This window comes from Echeneis naucrates, chromosome 23 (assembly GCF_900963305.1).
Source record: "Echeneis naucrates chromosome 23, fEcheNa1.1, whole genome shotgun sequence".
Taxonomy (NCBI): Eukaryota; Metazoa; Chordata; class Actinopteri; order Carangiformes; family Echeneidae; genus Echeneis; species Echeneis naucrates.
Genome location: NC_042533.1, coordinates 4,441,710 through 4,460,395, shown reverse-complemented (window position 1 = coordinate 4,460,395; position 18,686 = coordinate 4,441,710). Strand labels below are relative to the sequence as shown.

The following is an 18,686-nucleotide window of genomic DNA, read 5'->3' as shown; positions in this document are numbered from 1 at the left end:
CAGGTAGCACATTAGTAAAATCGTATGAGAAATAAAAAGGAGTTAAGTCGCAGTCGCTTTTTCCAATTATTTTATTTATTATGTTGTGGGACAACATTTACAAACCTGTAACTGTGCAAGTACAGCTGTTGCTGCGTTTTGACGACAGCATGCCCTGAAAACATGGCAAAACACCTTTCTCATCATCGTTAAAAATAAAAAATCATCCTCCTCTTGTGCTGCAGTAGAGGGCATCAAATAGAATTTTTCAGTGGTTTCATCGATGTATTAGCCAGTTAATAAATTTAGAGGGTTAGTGAAATGTGAGTCAGCTCAGCAAAAATACAAGCCAACAAAAAACTCAATCAAAAAATGTATTTAGGTGATGAAATTGGGTGTATTTAATCATGTCATGGCTCCTGAGAGGAAATCAACAGTTATTCACATAGTATTTGTCGATTAACTCAATGAGAACGGCCCTTTGTGAAGGGGGAAAAGAATCATATTTACAATACAACAAAATAACTAATTCAAGGGATATTTTTTTCATTTAACATTCAATTCATGTACAGAGTAATTTTCAGTCACAGCATTCTAGCAAGAGAAGAACAAAAGCACTTGTGGCATTATAAATTAACATCAATTTCTAACTACATATCATCTGCTCTTGATGCGGCATTAGTTCCAATATGTTTAAACCAGGCTATGTACATGCATGTATGCGATACCATACTTAGCTGTGATTTTATTGCTGTAATTTTCCATATAAATCTAAAAATACTAAAATGTTCTCCCAAAAGTTTAGATTTGCCAAGTGAGTGAACTTAAACATGGGAGATTCAAGTGAAATAAATTTGTGAAAATAGTTCAGTGTTGCATGAAAAACAAATATACTATTATTTGTTACAGAAAGGACAGTTGTTCAAGGTGTTAACAGGTCAGTGGCAAAGGTGAACAATCAACAGGTGAAGAAATACAATCAGTGACTATACATTCAATAGCAGTGGCTAGAGGAAGCCTACCCACTGTGAGCTAAATGAAGACGATGTCAGGATAAGGCTCTACTGATCTTTATCATTCCTTGTTAAAACACCCAGAACAGCTTATGAACTGAATGGAAAATAAAACCCTGAAAGGAACGATTGATCTATAGAAGCACAACTTTACATCTGACATGTCAAATTAAATCCTACACAATAATCTCAATGCGAACTTTCAAATGTTTATTAAACATTTATAAACTGGACTCCAATAGACAGAAACGATTCATTCTGGTTATGAAAATGAATCCATGAATCCATGTTGGCTTGTAGATTAAGGCTGTATGGCTAACATGGCAATACGATTTGTCATGACTGTATTCCCAGTGTCTCATCAACAATACATAAATTCACATACAGAGTTCTATGAGTCTTATCTAATATATATTTGAATACCTATTATTTTTGTAACAGCATGAATGGAATTGTAGTTAATATCATTTACACTGACAGCGATTTTTCCTGTGATCTTCCTTGCCTGGAATCATCTGGAAAACTGTTTTATTTCCACTGTAGTTCTACAAGGGTCAAAGCAACAATTAAAGTGGTCCTTTTGTGATCTGCAACCTCTCTTCAATGTCTGTCTCACTCTCCAGTCCAGTCTTCATCAACAGGGAGGAAAAAGGTTGAAAATCAGGCTGAACCATTTTTTCGCCCCCAGCTTCACTGTTATTTCCCACTAAACCAATTTCTTCTTTCTTCACATCTGTTTCATTTGTGAATATTCATTACTGGATCACCTCTACGTAATTAGCTGGATAGAGACCTGTCTCTCCACCCTTGAGCCGGCCTTTGCACCAACCCTGATCATCTTCCTCACCAATTTTGGTAAATTCATCCCCTAAAAATTCAAAATGAAACAGATAAATATTTAAAAATTGCATTCTAGCGGATTGTCGGACAGGAATGCTTCTAATTTGATGTATTTTCTTGTGACATACCTGCTTTGAAGCTCAGCTCATCTTGTTCCTGTCCTTCATAGTCATAGAGGGCTCTGACTGGCACGGAAATGACAGGAGACGCTGGTTCGTCCTCAAATGGATTCCCATCCCCATTAGCAGAGAATGGGTTACCACCTGTGTCTTCATCTGACCAGTCTGGAGTCTTCTCTGTACTGCTCACACTGGATAACCAGAACAAAGCAGCCACTTAGAAATAGTACTACATGTACATCATAGTGTTTCATAAATATATATATATATAAAATGGCACAATACAGCATGCCAGGCGTAAGCAGGAACAAAAGTTCAATAAAAGAAAAGCCAGAAGAATAAATACAACACCAAGTACAAAACACACAGAAAGCCTAAATGCTTCTCCACAATCCAGACAGCCCTGTGATTTATCCTGAAAATGACTTAGTATCATTTCTTAAGAAGTGAATAACATGCTTTTGTATGTGATCAATGCCACAAGGCAAGCATTTGTTTTGGGCACCATAACAGATGATTTCAGCTTTGTTTTGATGCCAATTTAAAATCAAAATGTTGAAAGTGAGAGTGCACATGATGCTAAAATAACACAATGCAACAAAACAACATGACAGCATATCAAAAAGGCACATAAAAAAAAAAATACAAGAACAGGCGAGACAAATCATGTTTGTGAATGCATGATTGGAGTTTAACTTGAGTGGCCAACAGAGGGAGCCACCTGAACACTACAAAGAACTCAGCATTGACGGTGACGGTTGAAAAAAAAAAGGTAACACAAAAATTAATTACAGTCAGACTTACTCACTGCTGCAAATTTTGCAAAGTTTGATTAGTTCTGCTATGAATCTATATTTATATGAGACTTCTTTTGATGTTCTTCATTCTGTTAAATGTCTGGAAACTGTTATATAACCTATAGACAGATGTATAAATGTGTCAATTGGTAAGATCTGACTGTAAGAATGAATTTTGGGCTTCCAACAACAGAGAAATGAGCTCCCATGCGCATCAAAAGGTTCTGTTAGAAGTCAACGACAAACACATTGGCTTTGTATGCCATGCCATTTCAGTGACCATGCAGAGCAACACAACAACCTGCCACCAGAGGGAGGAGAGACAAGGATGAAGGAAACAATATAACTAAGAGTAGTTAACAGCAGAAAATGGGGAAAGAACAGTGATCCATGTAGCAGAGACAGAAGAAGAAATAGGCGCGAAGGTTGCGGGAGGGTGGAAAGTTTTCTCCTTGTTCACCAACATTTTTATTTCCTCTTTATTCACACTGATGTGGTTGACTGTGGTCTGCTGCTCTACGGCCATTTCCTCTTCCTCGTCCTCATCTTCCTCAAAAGGATTTGAGCCCACTGGCACCGTTTTAGTAGGCACAGTCAGGCTGACAACACGGGACACAGTGAGAGATGGGTTGTTGACAGGAACACACACAAATAAATACATGCACGTGACTTGGATGACCTGTGCACTAAACATGACTGTAAAACTCTGAAATACTACGGCAGCAATACACAGGGACACAACAGATACATTTGAAATGACGACACACCATATAAGTCAAAAATATTGTATTGGTGTTCAATTAAGCCCCGCCCTTACAGCAATTGCTAGCATGGCATGCTACTATCAGTATGCTAAGGTGGTTTGAAAGCAGGACACTAATTGTTTATACACGTGTATATTTATATTCTGTATAAGTATAAGTACTATATACACAGTATATACACGTTAAAATGCAAAGCACAATGATTCTCCCCTTGAATAAACTGTGGATAAATTACACAGTTAGACCAAGATTGAATGGTAGCATTAGCCTGAGTCTTTAAGCACAACATTATCTTTAAAAGATCAGTCTGAGATAGATGCTTTGATGGTTTTGTGGACAGACTCTTTCAGAAACTATTTAGAATGTAGTCACAGTGCTTAACCATACATAAATATGGTAAGAAACAGGGTGGGACTTTGTGAACACTTAACTTTGGAGATGAACCAGTAATTATTGTACCTTTATGTAATGATGAGGAGTGGCATCAACAAGGAATTACCCTCAGTGAATGGGAAAAACTGTTGAAAAACAATAATTTGCCCACGTTTCTGCTGAAACTCAAAAACTTCACACCTCATAACAAGTAAGGATAGCATTAAGAGGACAGTTCCTGGGTGACACAGAACTGTCAGTTCAGAGTTGTGTAGGTGCAAAATTATTCTCAATTTGTCACAAGGGCAGTTTGCTTCCTACCATTGTGACTTTCCACATAAAGGAACTCAAATTTGCAAAAGGCTGGTATCAGAGGAAACACAGGTTCAGACTGCCTGTTTACAGAATTATTGGACCATGAACAAGAGTAGCTATCAGTTGGCCCTTGAGTGTGAAGCAGATAACTGTGAACGCCTTTGTTTGAACAGTCATGCCATGCTTTGAGTTTAGCCTGAAGAGTTTTTACACCAAACACTACTCTAGTAGGGGGTGGAAAAATGTAACTTTAGATGGTTTTTAGTCAACAAACAAACTTGACCTTACAACTAAAACCAACGCATTACAAGACCTGTATTACTGTTTAATCCCATGTCTTCAAATTTTGTTCATTCAAGGGGCAAAGATAAGTTGATAAGAGAAGGCGCAGACATTCCGGTGCTGTAAAACAAACTGACAAGTCATCAACCTTCTCTATGTTTGACCTCTGAATCCTAATTGCTACATGTTTACTTTTTCCACCATGCACATACACAGACTATTCACACTGAAGATATAAGGAATGATAGGAAAACAATGCTCTGTGTAAATTATGGTTGAGGGAACAGAATAGCATTCAACTTTTTCCAAGTTCAGAGGTCAGATGCTTTCCATGCCTGGCATTCCCTTCGTTGACTCCTCTACACACTCCTCTGTCTGATTTCTGCATGAAAACAGCTTCAAGCTGACGTGTGGATAACGACAGACAGCAGGTGCGTGAACCTTAATTAATGAAAACTCATTACCAAGCTTAAAAGAATGTGAGGAGTTAATCATAGGAAGACGCAACCCATTCATTGGAGTAAATATAACATACACATGCACACAGATATTTCCAATTTCATCTCTTAGTAATGACTTTATGATAAATTTCATGGCTAATCAGCTGTTTCCATCTATGCCCTCGTTGCTGTTGCTACAACAGCAAAGACCAATCTCTATGCAGGAACAAATAAATTCTTGTCTTATCTCACCATATAGAAAGATAACGTGGTTATTTAAAATTACTAATCAAACATCAAGTGGCTCTAAAACTTGTGTAATCATTTAATTCTATTACATATAATTACACTATTAGAAGGTTAACTCAATGATCATAAATGCTGTCTTTGAGCTCAGTACTGGAAGACAATAGACTTTTGTTGCTACATTTTCCTTGAATCTTAATCTTATAATCTTAATAAGATGTTTCTCTTTGCTTTGAGAAATTAAACCCCATTTGATTGTTGGTTGCATTTATTTTAAAAAAATATCCAAGTGAGGACCGACTGAAATCACTAATTCAGGCTTCTTTGAACTCTCCCATTCAAATGTTAATGCTCTGAAAGTCTGTGTGTGTCTGTGAGTAATATTTCCACATTACTTTGGGCACCCTTTTCGTTATGTACCAGCTGAGTCCAGTCATTCAGGAATGACTTCTTTCCCCACAAACTGTAACAAAATGTTTATCGTTGCTATGGAATCATCTTTTCAACTACATGTCATTCCTGGAGCTTCTGTCATGCAATGGTTTACAAGCATTCCTTAAGAGGAAATGGCTGTCTGTTGTAGTATCAGATGTGGGGAGTTTAGATTGGCAAGACTGAGGGCCTGTGAGTTTGAGCACGTCTCAAGAACAGATGCTCAGTTACCTGTGTGCTTATTCAGAAATATATTTTAGTGAGTTAGTAGATCAAATATGTACCTGCTGCTGGTCTTGGCAGGCTGGACAGGTTGATCTGACCCAGTCTGACTGATGCCAGTCAGTGTGACGCCCTCTGACGGTTTCTTCTTTTCTCTTCTGCTCAGGGTTCGGTTCAGATCGATGGACCAGTCCTGACAAACACACACAGACAGATTATGGTCAGATATTTAACCATGACTTTGCCGCCAACACGGTTGAGCTTGGCTCAAAAATGCCTTCGCAGCTAGTGAAAGAACATCTCAAAGACATTTGCACAGCAAAAAAAAGAAGAAACAAACACACACACACTCCAATAATCAGTTATTTCATTTCTCAGGCTTGAGACTGTACATGTGCGTGTGTTTATACAGTACAGTGTTCGCCTGATAAAATGAGAGATTACCAAGTGCAGCATCCATCACCTGCTGAGAGAAATGCAGCACCAAGGGAGCGCCGCCACCACAGAGGCTAATAACGAGAGTGGAGCAAAAGACGTGTGTGAAACCTCAATACTGCCACAGTAAAAACCAGTTTTTCGTTCAAAGTTACTTCATTTGGCTTAGACAGCAGGTTTTCCAGATATGACTGGTTTCCATTCCTGCTTATTATTTCTGTTAATTTGTTTTTTAACAAACTTATTTGACGATAGTGGACAGACAGCAATTGTAATGCCCATCTTAAATTATATCTGACACGGTAAGCATGACCTCAAAGCTCCGAAGTGCTTGTCTGACCCTTGATTGAAGAGGCCTCTCAAGCCTTTTAAAGATCAAAGGTGTTCGAGTTTGGCTGGTTACCTCTGAAAATGTGACATTGCTGAGCAGTGGTAGCATCATGTGATGCACTGCAGGGTTCACATGGATCAAGGAAGGCCCCAGAGGGGTCAGAGTTCAAAGGTTTGAAAGAACAGAGAGCAAAAGCTGTTTTAACAGTGGTATTGGGTAATTCTAGGAATTCTGATATCCAAGAAACCCATGTTGACATCTCAGAGAGCAAAAAAGGAGCACATTATAAATCTCATCATAATTCTTTGAAACTTAAAGACGAGATAAAAGCAAAACCAACTCAAACACACACACACAAATGGAAGTACTGAGGAGTGTTAAGTGTTTTAAAAAAAGGCTCTCCCCCTCCATGGCTGTTGTGAGAGAACAGCCTTTCCATGCAAAACTCACTACAATGGACCTTCTCTTAAAGGAGCGAGGATGGGACCAGTCCAAATTCTGTCAGACATGGGAGAAGGGAGGCAGGTGTAGAACAGGGTTAATACCAATAGCAAAGTTTTATCCTAAAAGTGTGAAGCACACTATAGGTTGAAAAAATGTTAGTTTGTAAATGTGGAAATGACGGAAACCAGCAAATTATTTCAGTAATTATTTTTTTAAAGAGCTACAAACACAGCCTGCAGCTTGCAAAAGTTTTTTTTTTTTGACATCCAACCTATAAGATTAATTTTGTTAATTTTGGATATCTTCACTGTTGAGAACGTCTGACATTAAGTCTGGGTATATTTTGCAATGGAGAATATTTAATCCTCCTCTTTTAAAGTCTAAAAAAAAAATATATATATATATATATATATATATATATAAATAAAAGTAGTACAGAAGAAGAAAAACAGCCTAAAATGACAAAAGTTGAAGATCCCCCACCGGAACAGCCTGTTAAAGCATTCAATGCCACTATAAATTGTAGCGTAACAAGCACATGCAGCTTTCCTTTCCTTTTTCCAATTTCACCCCCTGCTCAGGATGACATGAACTATGTACGTACTCTGACTGCTGAGGGTGATTTACCTACTTACCTGCTGCCAAACAGCACATTTCAATGACAAACGTGACACTAAGCCATAACTCCTGTTTGGGCTCAAAATACATGGCAAAAAGCTGGCTTCAGGTTTTTCCCCTTTAAAATGTTTATAGCATCACATAAATTTTGTCCACCTGACTACTCGTTCTTACATTTGGGCCTTCCTAAGAAAATTATAGTTATAATAGTATAATTATAACTTTAGATAGACAAGAACTTAACTGTATTCATAAGAACTCTCCTCAATAGCATATTTAGAAGCTATTGATGAGTATTAATTTTAGAAAATCTGCAACATATGAGTTTCTGTGATAAAATGAATTGAAGGATGGTGACTGTTTATAACATTAGAATATTATTGGAGTCATGTGAGAGCCCATCTAGATAGTCATCCTTCATTCTTGCCCTTCAAATCTTAAACCTTCCTTCTTTTTCATTAGTACAAATCTGGGCTTTGCTACCTCAAACTGGGGCCAGTTCATGGGCATGCCGGGGCCATGATTGGACCGGAACCATTTCAGGTCCTCTTCAGCATCAGTAGCAGAGATTGTGTCTTCCAGTGTGTGGTAGACTGTCTGGAACCTGTGGAGATGAAACAAATTCATTTCCTTAGTGATAGATTCAGTCTTTGACAGACTGTTTTACAGACAATGTCACATGTCTTATATGTCTGACCTGTGATTGGTTGAGAGGTCCAGGTGCTGTTTAACTTCCAGCAGCAGCTCTCTGAAAAAGCGAATACGTTTGTCCTCAAATTGCTGCCACTGCTCAAACACCTGCTCCATGTTCTCCATGTACTGAGGTGTCAATTTGTCCAACTCTTCAAGGGATTTCTCGTAGCGTTCCTTAGTCTGGAAGAAAGGAAAAATAAAGCAACAATGAAACACAATAACAAAATGTGACTCTTTGCCCCTACAATGTCAGATACATTCCCTTGATATGCCTACCTTTTGCACCTCCTGCTGACACTTCTCCACCTTCTCCTGAAGCTTTTTCTGGGCCTCAGGGTTGTTGTTGCTCTCTAGTTTGCTGTTTGTCTCCCTGCTAGCTGCCAGCTTCTCCTCTTTGCAGGCAGAATGATATGATTTCTTCATCGTCTCCACCTGAGGATTCATCATTATCCATAAGATACAAAAGAGGAAGGAGCACCAGCTCCTAATAATCTATTTTAAAACTGATAAGATCTTAAAAAAACAGCACCATTCTTCAACAATTGCTTTAACTGTTTTTGCAGTTGGAGTTCATGCCAGTTGATGTTGATCTTGGAAAGTTAATATATCCAAAAATCTGTATGGGTAATCCACACGGGCACTGAATGGAAAGTGATTCTTATTCTCTGTTTAAAGAGGGGTGACATTATGTGTGGACTCACATGCCTGAAAGCATGACTTTTTTTTGTTATTTTTTATTTCTACTGTCAACTTCATACTCATTGAATTGAATCTTCTAATTTGCAGCCCCAGAGACATGGATGAATAATCTGGATCACACTGTGTGCACACTAACCCACATACGTTTGGGAGCAGCAATGCAAATCATGAAGAGGGGAATCAGCCTGTCCTGAAATCCTTTTCTGATATTTAAGCTCTAGCAGATAAAAATTGAGGATGTATTCAAGGATAGTCTTGGGCAGTGCCCAGTGTAACTTGGGCCAAGGCCAGAACAGCCATGCCCTTTTGACCAAACAATGTGGACACAAGGAGGACACCTAAAATAGAAGGACACTAGCCTGCCCTCCTCTTTAACTTGCTCTAGTTACCAATTGCTTTATTCATGAGAGCAAACAAAATGTTGGTACACTAAAACACGAGGTCATACACCATATCCAGTCCCAGCATGTGTGGGTTTTTATTGACATGCCAGCTACTCATTTTCTAGACTAGTTAATTAGCCTCATTTTCTCCCTGCCCTCCACAACTTGCCCTTGTCTGTCTAGTCAATAAATAAATCATTATGGGCACAAAAGTGTATTGTTCTGTCTCTGCCCAGTGACAAGTCCAGGATATCACCGCCCCTCCTGCTGACATCACACACATACAGGAAATGGGGTTGAAGGAGGTTTCAGTTGCTTTGAGGACACTAATATTTCAGTGCACATGTGCATGTGTATGCTGCCAAGTAAGCCCCCAGTGTTTCCTTCCTTTGAGTCTGACAAGATAACTGGCTGCCAGCTTAGCACATTGTGACTGATGTTTGCTAATGGCTTTACATTCAAACTCTGAAGAGGTTATAATTCTCCCTGTGCTCACTTTTTGTTTGGTAAGCAGGTAGTCATGGAGAGAAAAGAGCAACAGTCAGTAATATGTAATCATGTGAAATGAAGAGTGAAATTGATGTCAATGGCTGTAATCATTGAGTTGAAAATGGATCAGCTTGTGTTAACTGCTTCCACAGTAGACAAAAATCACAATCTATGTGCTACTAACTGCACATTATCCCATTTATGTATCCTGTGAATTTTGAAATACACACCTCTTTGAGTTTCTTGGCCCAGGGCTTCTGAGCCTTGCGGAAACCGTCGTCAGCCTCTTTAGTCTCTTTAAATCCACCGATCATCTGTTTGTGGTAGGAGTCTCTCTGCCAATTCTTTAGCTTTTCGTAGTCTTCTCCCATCAGTGCTGATTTCACCTCCATATGGAGCTCGCTCACCTTCTCTGCCTCTGTGCACAGAGCCGACCAGGCCCGTTCCAATGTACCATACTGTGGACCTGGGGCAAGAGTTACTGACTCAATGCTTTCCGATTGATATTTACAATGATTTACAGTATTCTTAATATTTTTCACCAGGACATTGTTCACGTTGTCACAATCCGTGGGATTATTTGGGCAACATTACAGTATTACTGGTTCTAAGAAACGGATAAACCGCTCTTGTACACGTACCTTTCTCTATCAGTTGTCGCCAGCGCTTGCCCCATTCTGTGAGCTGCTGTGCGTATGCCTTTTCTATACGTGCCCGCTCATGAAGACAGTTCATCAGATCATTACAGAGCCGATTGCCATCATCTACCCGTTTCACTGCGCGCTTGTAGTTACCAACCTGAGAACCAGCAAAAAGAGCGGTAACAAAAATTAGACAGGCAGGAGATACACAGGAAATACGCAAGTGCAAAGGAATTTATGTGTCTCACCTCCCAGAAACTATCACTGGAGACATCGATCATGGAATCGTCGTAGGAGCCCGACATTGCTACTGCCCTCAGTTACACTCAGTGTGCAGGGCCTAAAAAATCCACAAACATATACTGTGAGCAAAACTAAATGAATCTCAACCACTCAAATTTATACTTCTATCAATCATTTCTCAAAAATCCTGGATAACATCACATTGTCATAATGTTCAGAAATGACCAGATAACCAGAAATGTTCAGTTATGAAACACCTGCAGTGGTGCTGAGACTTGTGACTATTTATCTTAATATAGATAATCTATTAATTGCTATATGAATATCTAGTTTAAAAAAAAAACAAAACAAAAAAAAAAACAAATTGTTATATTTGCTCTATTTCAAATATTGGAAATATAAAATGTACTGTAGAAATAAAAGTCATGCCATCCATAGTCATCCATAAATTACAAGGTAACATTAGTTCATTACATTTGAAAACATATCTCGTCCTGTGTTTTGGAATCTAGCTCTAGCGCTATGTGGTTTGAATATATTATGCACAAATACAACACAAGATAAGGTTGACATTTAAGAAAGTTAAAGTTTTAAATGTGTACAGCAAAGGGGAAGGGAAACATCATTTCATCAGTCTATTAAACACTGTCTTTCGCTCCACGTGGATGGCGAACCAAAAGCCAAATACAACAACATGAGGTCAACACTGTCACAACAGCATTGAGAAGACAGTGAAAGTGAATAAAAACTGTTCAGGGGAGTAATGATGAAGAAAGTGGTAGAAATGTGAGAGGAGTGGGAGACTGCATGTGATTTGGTTTGGTAATCTAGACGGCAGGTGGGTGTTTTCATCCATTTCTATAACCTCACGACCCGAAATGCAACAAAATTTGGCCGCTGTGGTTTCTGGCAGTACACAGTCTAAGCTACACTGTGTGATAGAGAAACTTTGTAGAAACACACAGTAGGCAGCTTCCGTTTCCTTCAGACTGCTTCGACAGACAGTCCTCTGTTCAGCTCCTCTGCCCCTCTTCTGTCCTCACATCCATCATTTCAAACTCAACAGCCCCCTCCTTCATCCATCCCCGCATTCCTCATCAGCCTGGAGCTTCTCCTCATATGTAGTAACCAAATGGATCTTGATTGTGGTTATTTTACAGCTGAGACTGACTGCAGCTGACATCTAATATTAGAGTGCAAGTGCTTCTCAAGTGACCACTTAAGAATATATTTTACTTTAAAGCCCATACTAAATTGATTTTCTGACAAAAGAGCAGCTACTTCAAGGAATCAAAAAGTAGACAAAATAAGTAATACAATTAATTAGCCAGTGACAGAAAGTGAACCTGTCACATTGAGTAGAATTGGACAATGATGAACATTTGTCATTATTTTATTGTTTGAAGTACAACAGCTTAAGTTTGAAAACTTATTAGAAGAAGATGGAAAGCTAAACCTGAGAAAGTTACCCTGAACAACCCAAAGCATAATCTTTATACTCAAGATATTCAAATTCAGATAGCTTTAGTCCATACGCCTCTTCTGCTTGACGAATTTGCATGAATTCATGCCTGAAGTATATTTAGAGTTGAGAATTTTTTCTTTGGGTATTTGCTAAAGTTATAGTCTTCCAGATTTCAAAAACTAGGTTATTTCTGATATTAACCAAAGTTAAATGAGGGCAGAATGAAACCAAGTCTAAGTAACTCTTCAGAGCTGTCCACATATGATCAGATCACACAAGATGCATTTCAGTGCCAATTGTGAACAGGGCCTCTTTCAGTTGAGCGAGGCAGCAAGAGGATGAGAGCTGTGTGTGTGTGTGTGTGTGTGTGTGTGTGTGTGTGTGTGTGTGTGTGTGTGTGTGTCAATGGTCAGTGGCCCGTGCCCTCCAGGCCAGGACTTAGACAGAGGGCAGTATTGTGGCCACCACAAGCCGATGAGACAAATGAACAATCCTTCCTTTAGTTATGTTTGTAGTTTACAGTCAGGTCAGTCACACAGTCAAATACACACATGCACACAGAACAGATGTTGTCTCTTGATATTTTTTGAGAAAAGCGGTCATTTGACTTTCCTCATTAATGATGGCCTTAGTAAAAGACACAAATGTGTATGCATGTCATTTTTGGCTCCAACTCCTGTAATAATGTCACAACATTATATAAGAAAGGTGCTTTAAATTCAATATTTAATTGACACATGAAGACTGATAACTCTGGAGAAATAATCACTCAGAAAATACAATCTGTAAGCTATAAACAATTATTTACATTATTGTTTATGTTCATATATATTTATATATACACGCACACAGTGATATATTACAAAACTATCAGAACTTCAACATGGCCACGCATATGTGTTGCAGTCCAACCAACATTTGTATTTGTGTGTCAGATTTCAGTATTATATTGAGTATCTCGCACAGTATTGTATGCATATATACGGGGGGCAAGATCCAGAATTTTTTGTTGCCTTAATTCCCCACAAATACTCCTGGGTACATTTTGTGACAAGATAATGACACAGTGTTCAACCATGGTCTCGTTCTGTCAGGGAAACGTCTGTGTAAGAGACAAAGACACATCCACGAGACACAGACAGACCAAATTCTATGAAAACTCATATCCGAAGATAAAGATTGCACATCATGCCGATGGGTTGTGTCGTCTTGCCCCTTCTAACTTCTCCTGACCAGCTGTTTACATACTTCACTCACGGACCACCACTGCAGGACAAGAGAGGAACACATGGAAGCCACAAATATCTACTCCAAACATGGCAGCATGTGCTGCTACTGGGAATCTTCCATTTCAAACGTGACTGCATTTGTCTGCACCACTGACAGCTTGATTCATGCAATGCTCCACTTTTAAATGCAGGGCTGAAGTTGACAGAATAGATTACACATCATACAATATGAACAAGCCCTGCTATGGACTGGTGACTTGTCCAGGGTGTACCCCACCCTCTCCCAATGTGAGCTGGGATTGGCTCCAGCAGCCCCTCCACCCCCAGAAATGGATAAGTGGTAGAATGGTGGTAAAATTAATGGCATATGAACAAATGCCTCAATACCATAAATGCAATACTACAAGAGGTTTTCCAACCAGGCTATTCTAACAGCTAGACTTTAAATTGTTGCATAGCGACAGCAACATATGGAAATTCCTTCATCACAAATGCTCTTTTCTAGTTCTTATGTAATCAGCAGCAAACAGGAACCAATGTCTGCACAACCTTGCCTCTGAAGGACATGGGGGGACCCTGCTGAACAATTGAATGTGGCTTGATCGAGAACTATAAACAATGCTGTTGACTAAGTCAAGATCTGAAGGCCAGTCAATCTGTCAGTCTGCAGAAAATTCAACATGATGTGCCAGTATTCACAAGCAAGCAACACATGTGATGATGTCAAAAAGACACAACTACTATTTGGTGTTGTGTTGCGCTCACCTTCATATGAAGTAACAAAGTACCCAAGAAAGTTTTTCTTGGATACTTTCTTGTATGACTTCATGAAGGCTGCAGAATCTTGGCTGAACAGGGGCTCTTAGATTACAGGTCTAAAAGTATGTAACATAACAATGACATCCACTGATGGCTGATAAGTAAATGCACTGAGCATGCTGGAATTTGGCTGCTGACAACACTCTCGAGATAGAAGTGAACAAATGCATTCCTCAGTGCTACCATTCCTAAACTGAAGCTTGGCAAGTTGAGCAAGTTCCCACACTGACATTTCTCATCGAACCCACTTATCTCATACACACACACAAAGTATCCAAACTTGTGCAAGTCTGATTGCCTCTTTAAAAGGCAGAGGGAGGGTTAACAATCTAGCCAGCAGCAGCTGCCTGCAACCAGCAGGGTGGAGGTCCTGCGGAGAGTGAGACAGCAAAATTAAAAAATGACCATGTGTGTTATTAAAAGCACATGAACACTGAGCAGCAGACATGAGATCCGACTGACCTTTACAACTGCTGCAGTGAGGGGATGAATTGAGATGGAAGAAGACTTCACTAAGGGATGATACAGGCTATGCAAATGTTAGAAAGAGGTTAAGAAAAAGACAGCCCGGTGTGCACGAGCATTTTCTTTCCAACAAATCACCATCTCCCCATGTTTATATTTCTCAAGGGTGCTCCAGGGCTTGTCACACAGAAACTGTCATGAATGGTGCTGACGAGCCGGGAACAACAGGAAACACACACCAAAGAGATGAGCGCATACACAGCTGACAGGAACGTGCATGCCTGCCCTAAAGCTGTGAATCAGTGTATATTTACGTTGGTGAGCAAGAAATATAGCCAGAGCACCAGGGGGACCAGCCTGCACATGGACGTCATGAACCATCACAAAAGAAAACAAAAAAAAACCAAAACAAAACACCTATGAAAGATAGCAGGGATTATGCTGGTTGGATCTGGAGGTTATGTCACTCACTCGGACCTAACTGTTAATGTTAATGTCTTCAAATTAATGTCAGACAATCTCAACCATTCCTTCTGCCCCTATTGAGGTCAATAACTGCTGGAGAAGGGAAACCAGTATAATTACCACAAAATGGCTAGCAGTCTATCGAAATAGATGCTGAATAACTTTTTGTTTACTGACAAATTAATTAATCCACTAATTCTTGCTTTTTTACTGTGAATGTCTTGGTGTTTAACACAATGGTATTTTCCACTATTTTCTGTAATATTTTAATTAATGGTGGAAATGGTGAAAAGATTACGCCATCGTGAAAATAATCCCTTGACATTTAACTATTACTTGAAATCGAGTCATCAGTACATTTTTTTATTTAGAGAAACACAAGAAACTTGTGCGACAAAAAAACTCTGAGTTAGCACTCTGCCAAAGTTTTAACGTCTTAATCACATGAAATGTTCTTATCTGACCACAGGTGATTATGATTATTTTTTTTATTTTTTGTATGTTTCCATTTCCCTTGTTTGTTGTATTACATGACTGCAAAATCTCACAGATGGGGAGTGCAGCTGAGCTGATCTATCCCTCCAATATTGAAATTTCACAGCAGGACGTTGCTAAATCCCACCTGGGCTATGAGAGAAAAAATGCAATCATTGCCTTGCTTCTTTCTCTCTTCTTGTACACAAGATTGAAGGTCAGAAGTTTCCATGGCCATTGCAGGTCATGACCTTGATTTTGTTTCTCCATCAGTCAATCACCTCTGCCCTCCTTCCTCATGTGAGCTCAGCAGCTGCACAGCACTGCTAATCTCACATAAAAACAGCCTTTAAAGTGTCTCCATCAAGCCTTTATAGAAAGCATTGGAGAGCTCCATGCTATAATTAAGATGCTACCAAAACACAAGACAATGAAATCATCCATCAGCACCAAGCTCACTGTAGCTTTGACATAACTGACCAGTTCGCCTGGTCAAAAATCTTTTGCTCCATGGTCAAGGAAGAACAATGGCATTTGTTCCACCCTTTCAGGTATTTTCCACTGGCCATTCCAGCAGCATGGAAAGGAACATAATAGAGGGAAATTCAGTATTACATGACGGGGAAGGGAAGATCCTTGTGTCACAACAGGCAAATTCTGCAGTTTTTCCTGTGGAAGCCCCTGTCCCACACAAAGAGGGTGGCCTTGTGATATATTCAAGCTGCAGACTTTTCAGGAAAGTGACATGAATGCATTAGCTAACCCCTTCAGCAGCAAAAACCTGTTCTCTACAGAGCAGTACTTCTGTCACAAAGACAGAAAAAGTAGTCTTTGACTTCAGCAATCCAAACTGTCTTTAAAAAAAAAACCCAGACACCCTCCAAATAAGAAATTAAACTAAGAGCTTCTTCTATTTGCTGACTATTTTCTCAAAAATAAATATATTTAGCTGGCAATAAATAAGAGTAATTTTCCATCAAGAAACAAGTGATTCAGTCCTGCACATGTACAGCTACATGACATTTAGCAATTTCTGAGAGTCAAATCTGTAAGCGCCAAAAATTTCTTTAGTATTTTTACTTTCTCATGACATTCAATTTTATTTTGGGTGGGAGTACGTCATCTTTATTTTTACATAGCACTCACCAATGTGACAGGATTTCCACGGTTAATTCTGCTGCACACTTTCTGATATCCCCTTCAGTGCTTCACGAGAATAGAAAATAAAGAAATCTGAAATGAAAGGCCTTCAGCCTACATTGGAGTCCCCATTCTGTTTTTATCTCATTTCTGCTCTGATGCAATCATATGCCTTCCCTAAAAAGGGAACCAGCAGCTTTTCACAGAACTTTCACTACTGCTTTACCCTGACAACACCACTCCTCCTACATACACAAACCATGCAAATGGTAAAAAAAAAAAAAAAAAAACAACAAACCCTTAGTGTCCAGATACTTGACAGTGATGACTGATAACCTCCACTGATTCATTCATTGCAATCTCATGAGTATTGTCAGTCCTCCTGTGGGGGTTGGCCAGGTCCTCTGTTCCCTGCTTGAAGTGATTAATCACCCCGTGATGTTAAGGAATCGACAGGAAAAAGAAACTACACATTATGGCTCCATGTCAGCACAAACCGTTTCTGTCTGTAGATGACCTGTGCAGGAGTCGGGACTAAACTTGGCAGCTTGCTGGCACTGCGCAAATTTCAACTCTTGACTGGTGACAGAGGCGGTTCGACAGGCAGCTGGGAAAAAGGAAACAGAAACCAAGCCATCTCTCTTCACAGAAAATGACGTTCAGTTTTAAATACACAGAGTTGTGTGCAGATGTGGCTGCAGGATGATATGACATGAACACGGAGGTTATCTCTACTTGCGAAACCTGCCCCGCCCTTCATCACTCCGGGTAATGAAACACTGCTGTCTCCCGGCGAGAGCTTTCCATCTGGGCTGAAATATCCCGAGGTACCTCACAGGAAGCAGCCTGGTTCCTACCAACCTTAAATCCGACATTAATCACGGGGCCATTTTAGCGGACTGGATCCTAACGGTGCTGAAGTCCTAATACCCGAAAACACCCGAGTTACCCCAACACGGACTCAGCCAGCTGAGCATTGGTTAGACTTCGATTTTTATGTCTAATTACACGTGTGAAACACAACCACCATACAGCTCCCATTTGTATTAAATTAAATGTTAAACGTTTTAAGTTTTGGTCGTCAGCACAGTATCAGACAGCTCTAATCGGGAAGTCAGTCAACTTTAACGTTAGCCTGTAGCTCCGATGTTAGCCAAGCAGCTACTGCCCCGAAAGTTTGGATTTGTTCTTTAAAGTTAAAATACAGAGGAGGTAGGTCTCGGTGTTAACTTACTAGAGGGAAATTTGTTCCTCTGGTGACTTGATGTTTTCCTGAAGAATTAATCCTCTCCTCGGGAGTTATTTCCAAATCTTTTCGGCCGTTTCTCTGCTCTGCGTCGGCTCTACCGACCGACTGACTGACTGACACTGCCGTCAGTTAGCGACGGTGCTGCCTCAACATCCGGGGAAGGTTTTCAAAATAAGATCGACCCATCTGTTCAGGAAGTGGAAAAGAGTGGAGAGAAGAGCAAACGCTGTGGATCAAGGATTTGTATTTTAATTAAATTAAGCACTAATAATACACCCCCAGAGACTGGATCCCTAACCCTAACCCTCCACAGACCTCCACGGATTGGACCCCCAGACCGTTTCAGACTGTGTTTATTGTGTCCATATAATATGTTTTGTGACTGACGCCTGCTGGACAGGAAGCAAAAAAAATCCCAAAACTACCCCTCCAGAGATACCGGACTACCCCACAGACTAGAGACAGCATTGGTCATGTTACTGCTGTAACCACCAATAATGAGCTAAACACCCGAAGACCTGACCTGTAGTCTGACATCACATCCCGTTTTATTTGGGGGCACCCTGCTCGCAGTTGGAGGTCC

The 18,686-nt window shown here is 39.8% G+C and overlaps 1 protein-coding gene across 4 annotated transcripts; it reads right to left on the bottom strand.

Moving 5' to 3' along the window:
- Positions 1-53: 53 nt before the first annotated feature.
- On the bottom strand, positions 54-18,222 carry pacsin2 (protein kinase C and casein kinase substrate in neurons 2). Of its 4 annotated transcripts, XM_029495112.1 has the most exons (12): positions 18,089-18,222; positions 10,803-10,894; positions 10,555-10,711; positions 10,144-10,379; positions 8,619-8,774; positions 8,347-8,522; positions 8,133-8,253; positions 7,038-7,085; positions 5,884-6,014; positions 3,213-3,347; positions 1,961-2,142; positions 54-1,860 (listed from the first exon to the last, which is right to left on the bottom strand). In XM_029495112.1, exons 2-12 carry the CDS (start codon positions 10,857-10,859, stop codon positions 1,748-1,750), a joined length of 1,512 nt encoding a protein of 503 aa, XP_029350972.1. In that variant the 5' UTR covers positions 10,860-10,894; positions 18,089-18,222; the 3' UTR covers positions 54-1,747. The 4 variants fall into 4 exon arrangements, with proteins under 4 accessions (XP_029350972.1, XP_029350974.1, XP_029350973.1 ...); XM_029495114.1 differs by lacking the exon at positions 3,213-3,347; XM_029495113.1 differs by lacking the exon at positions 7,038-7,085.
- Between the last annotated feature and the right edge of the window lie 464 nt (positions 18,223-18,686).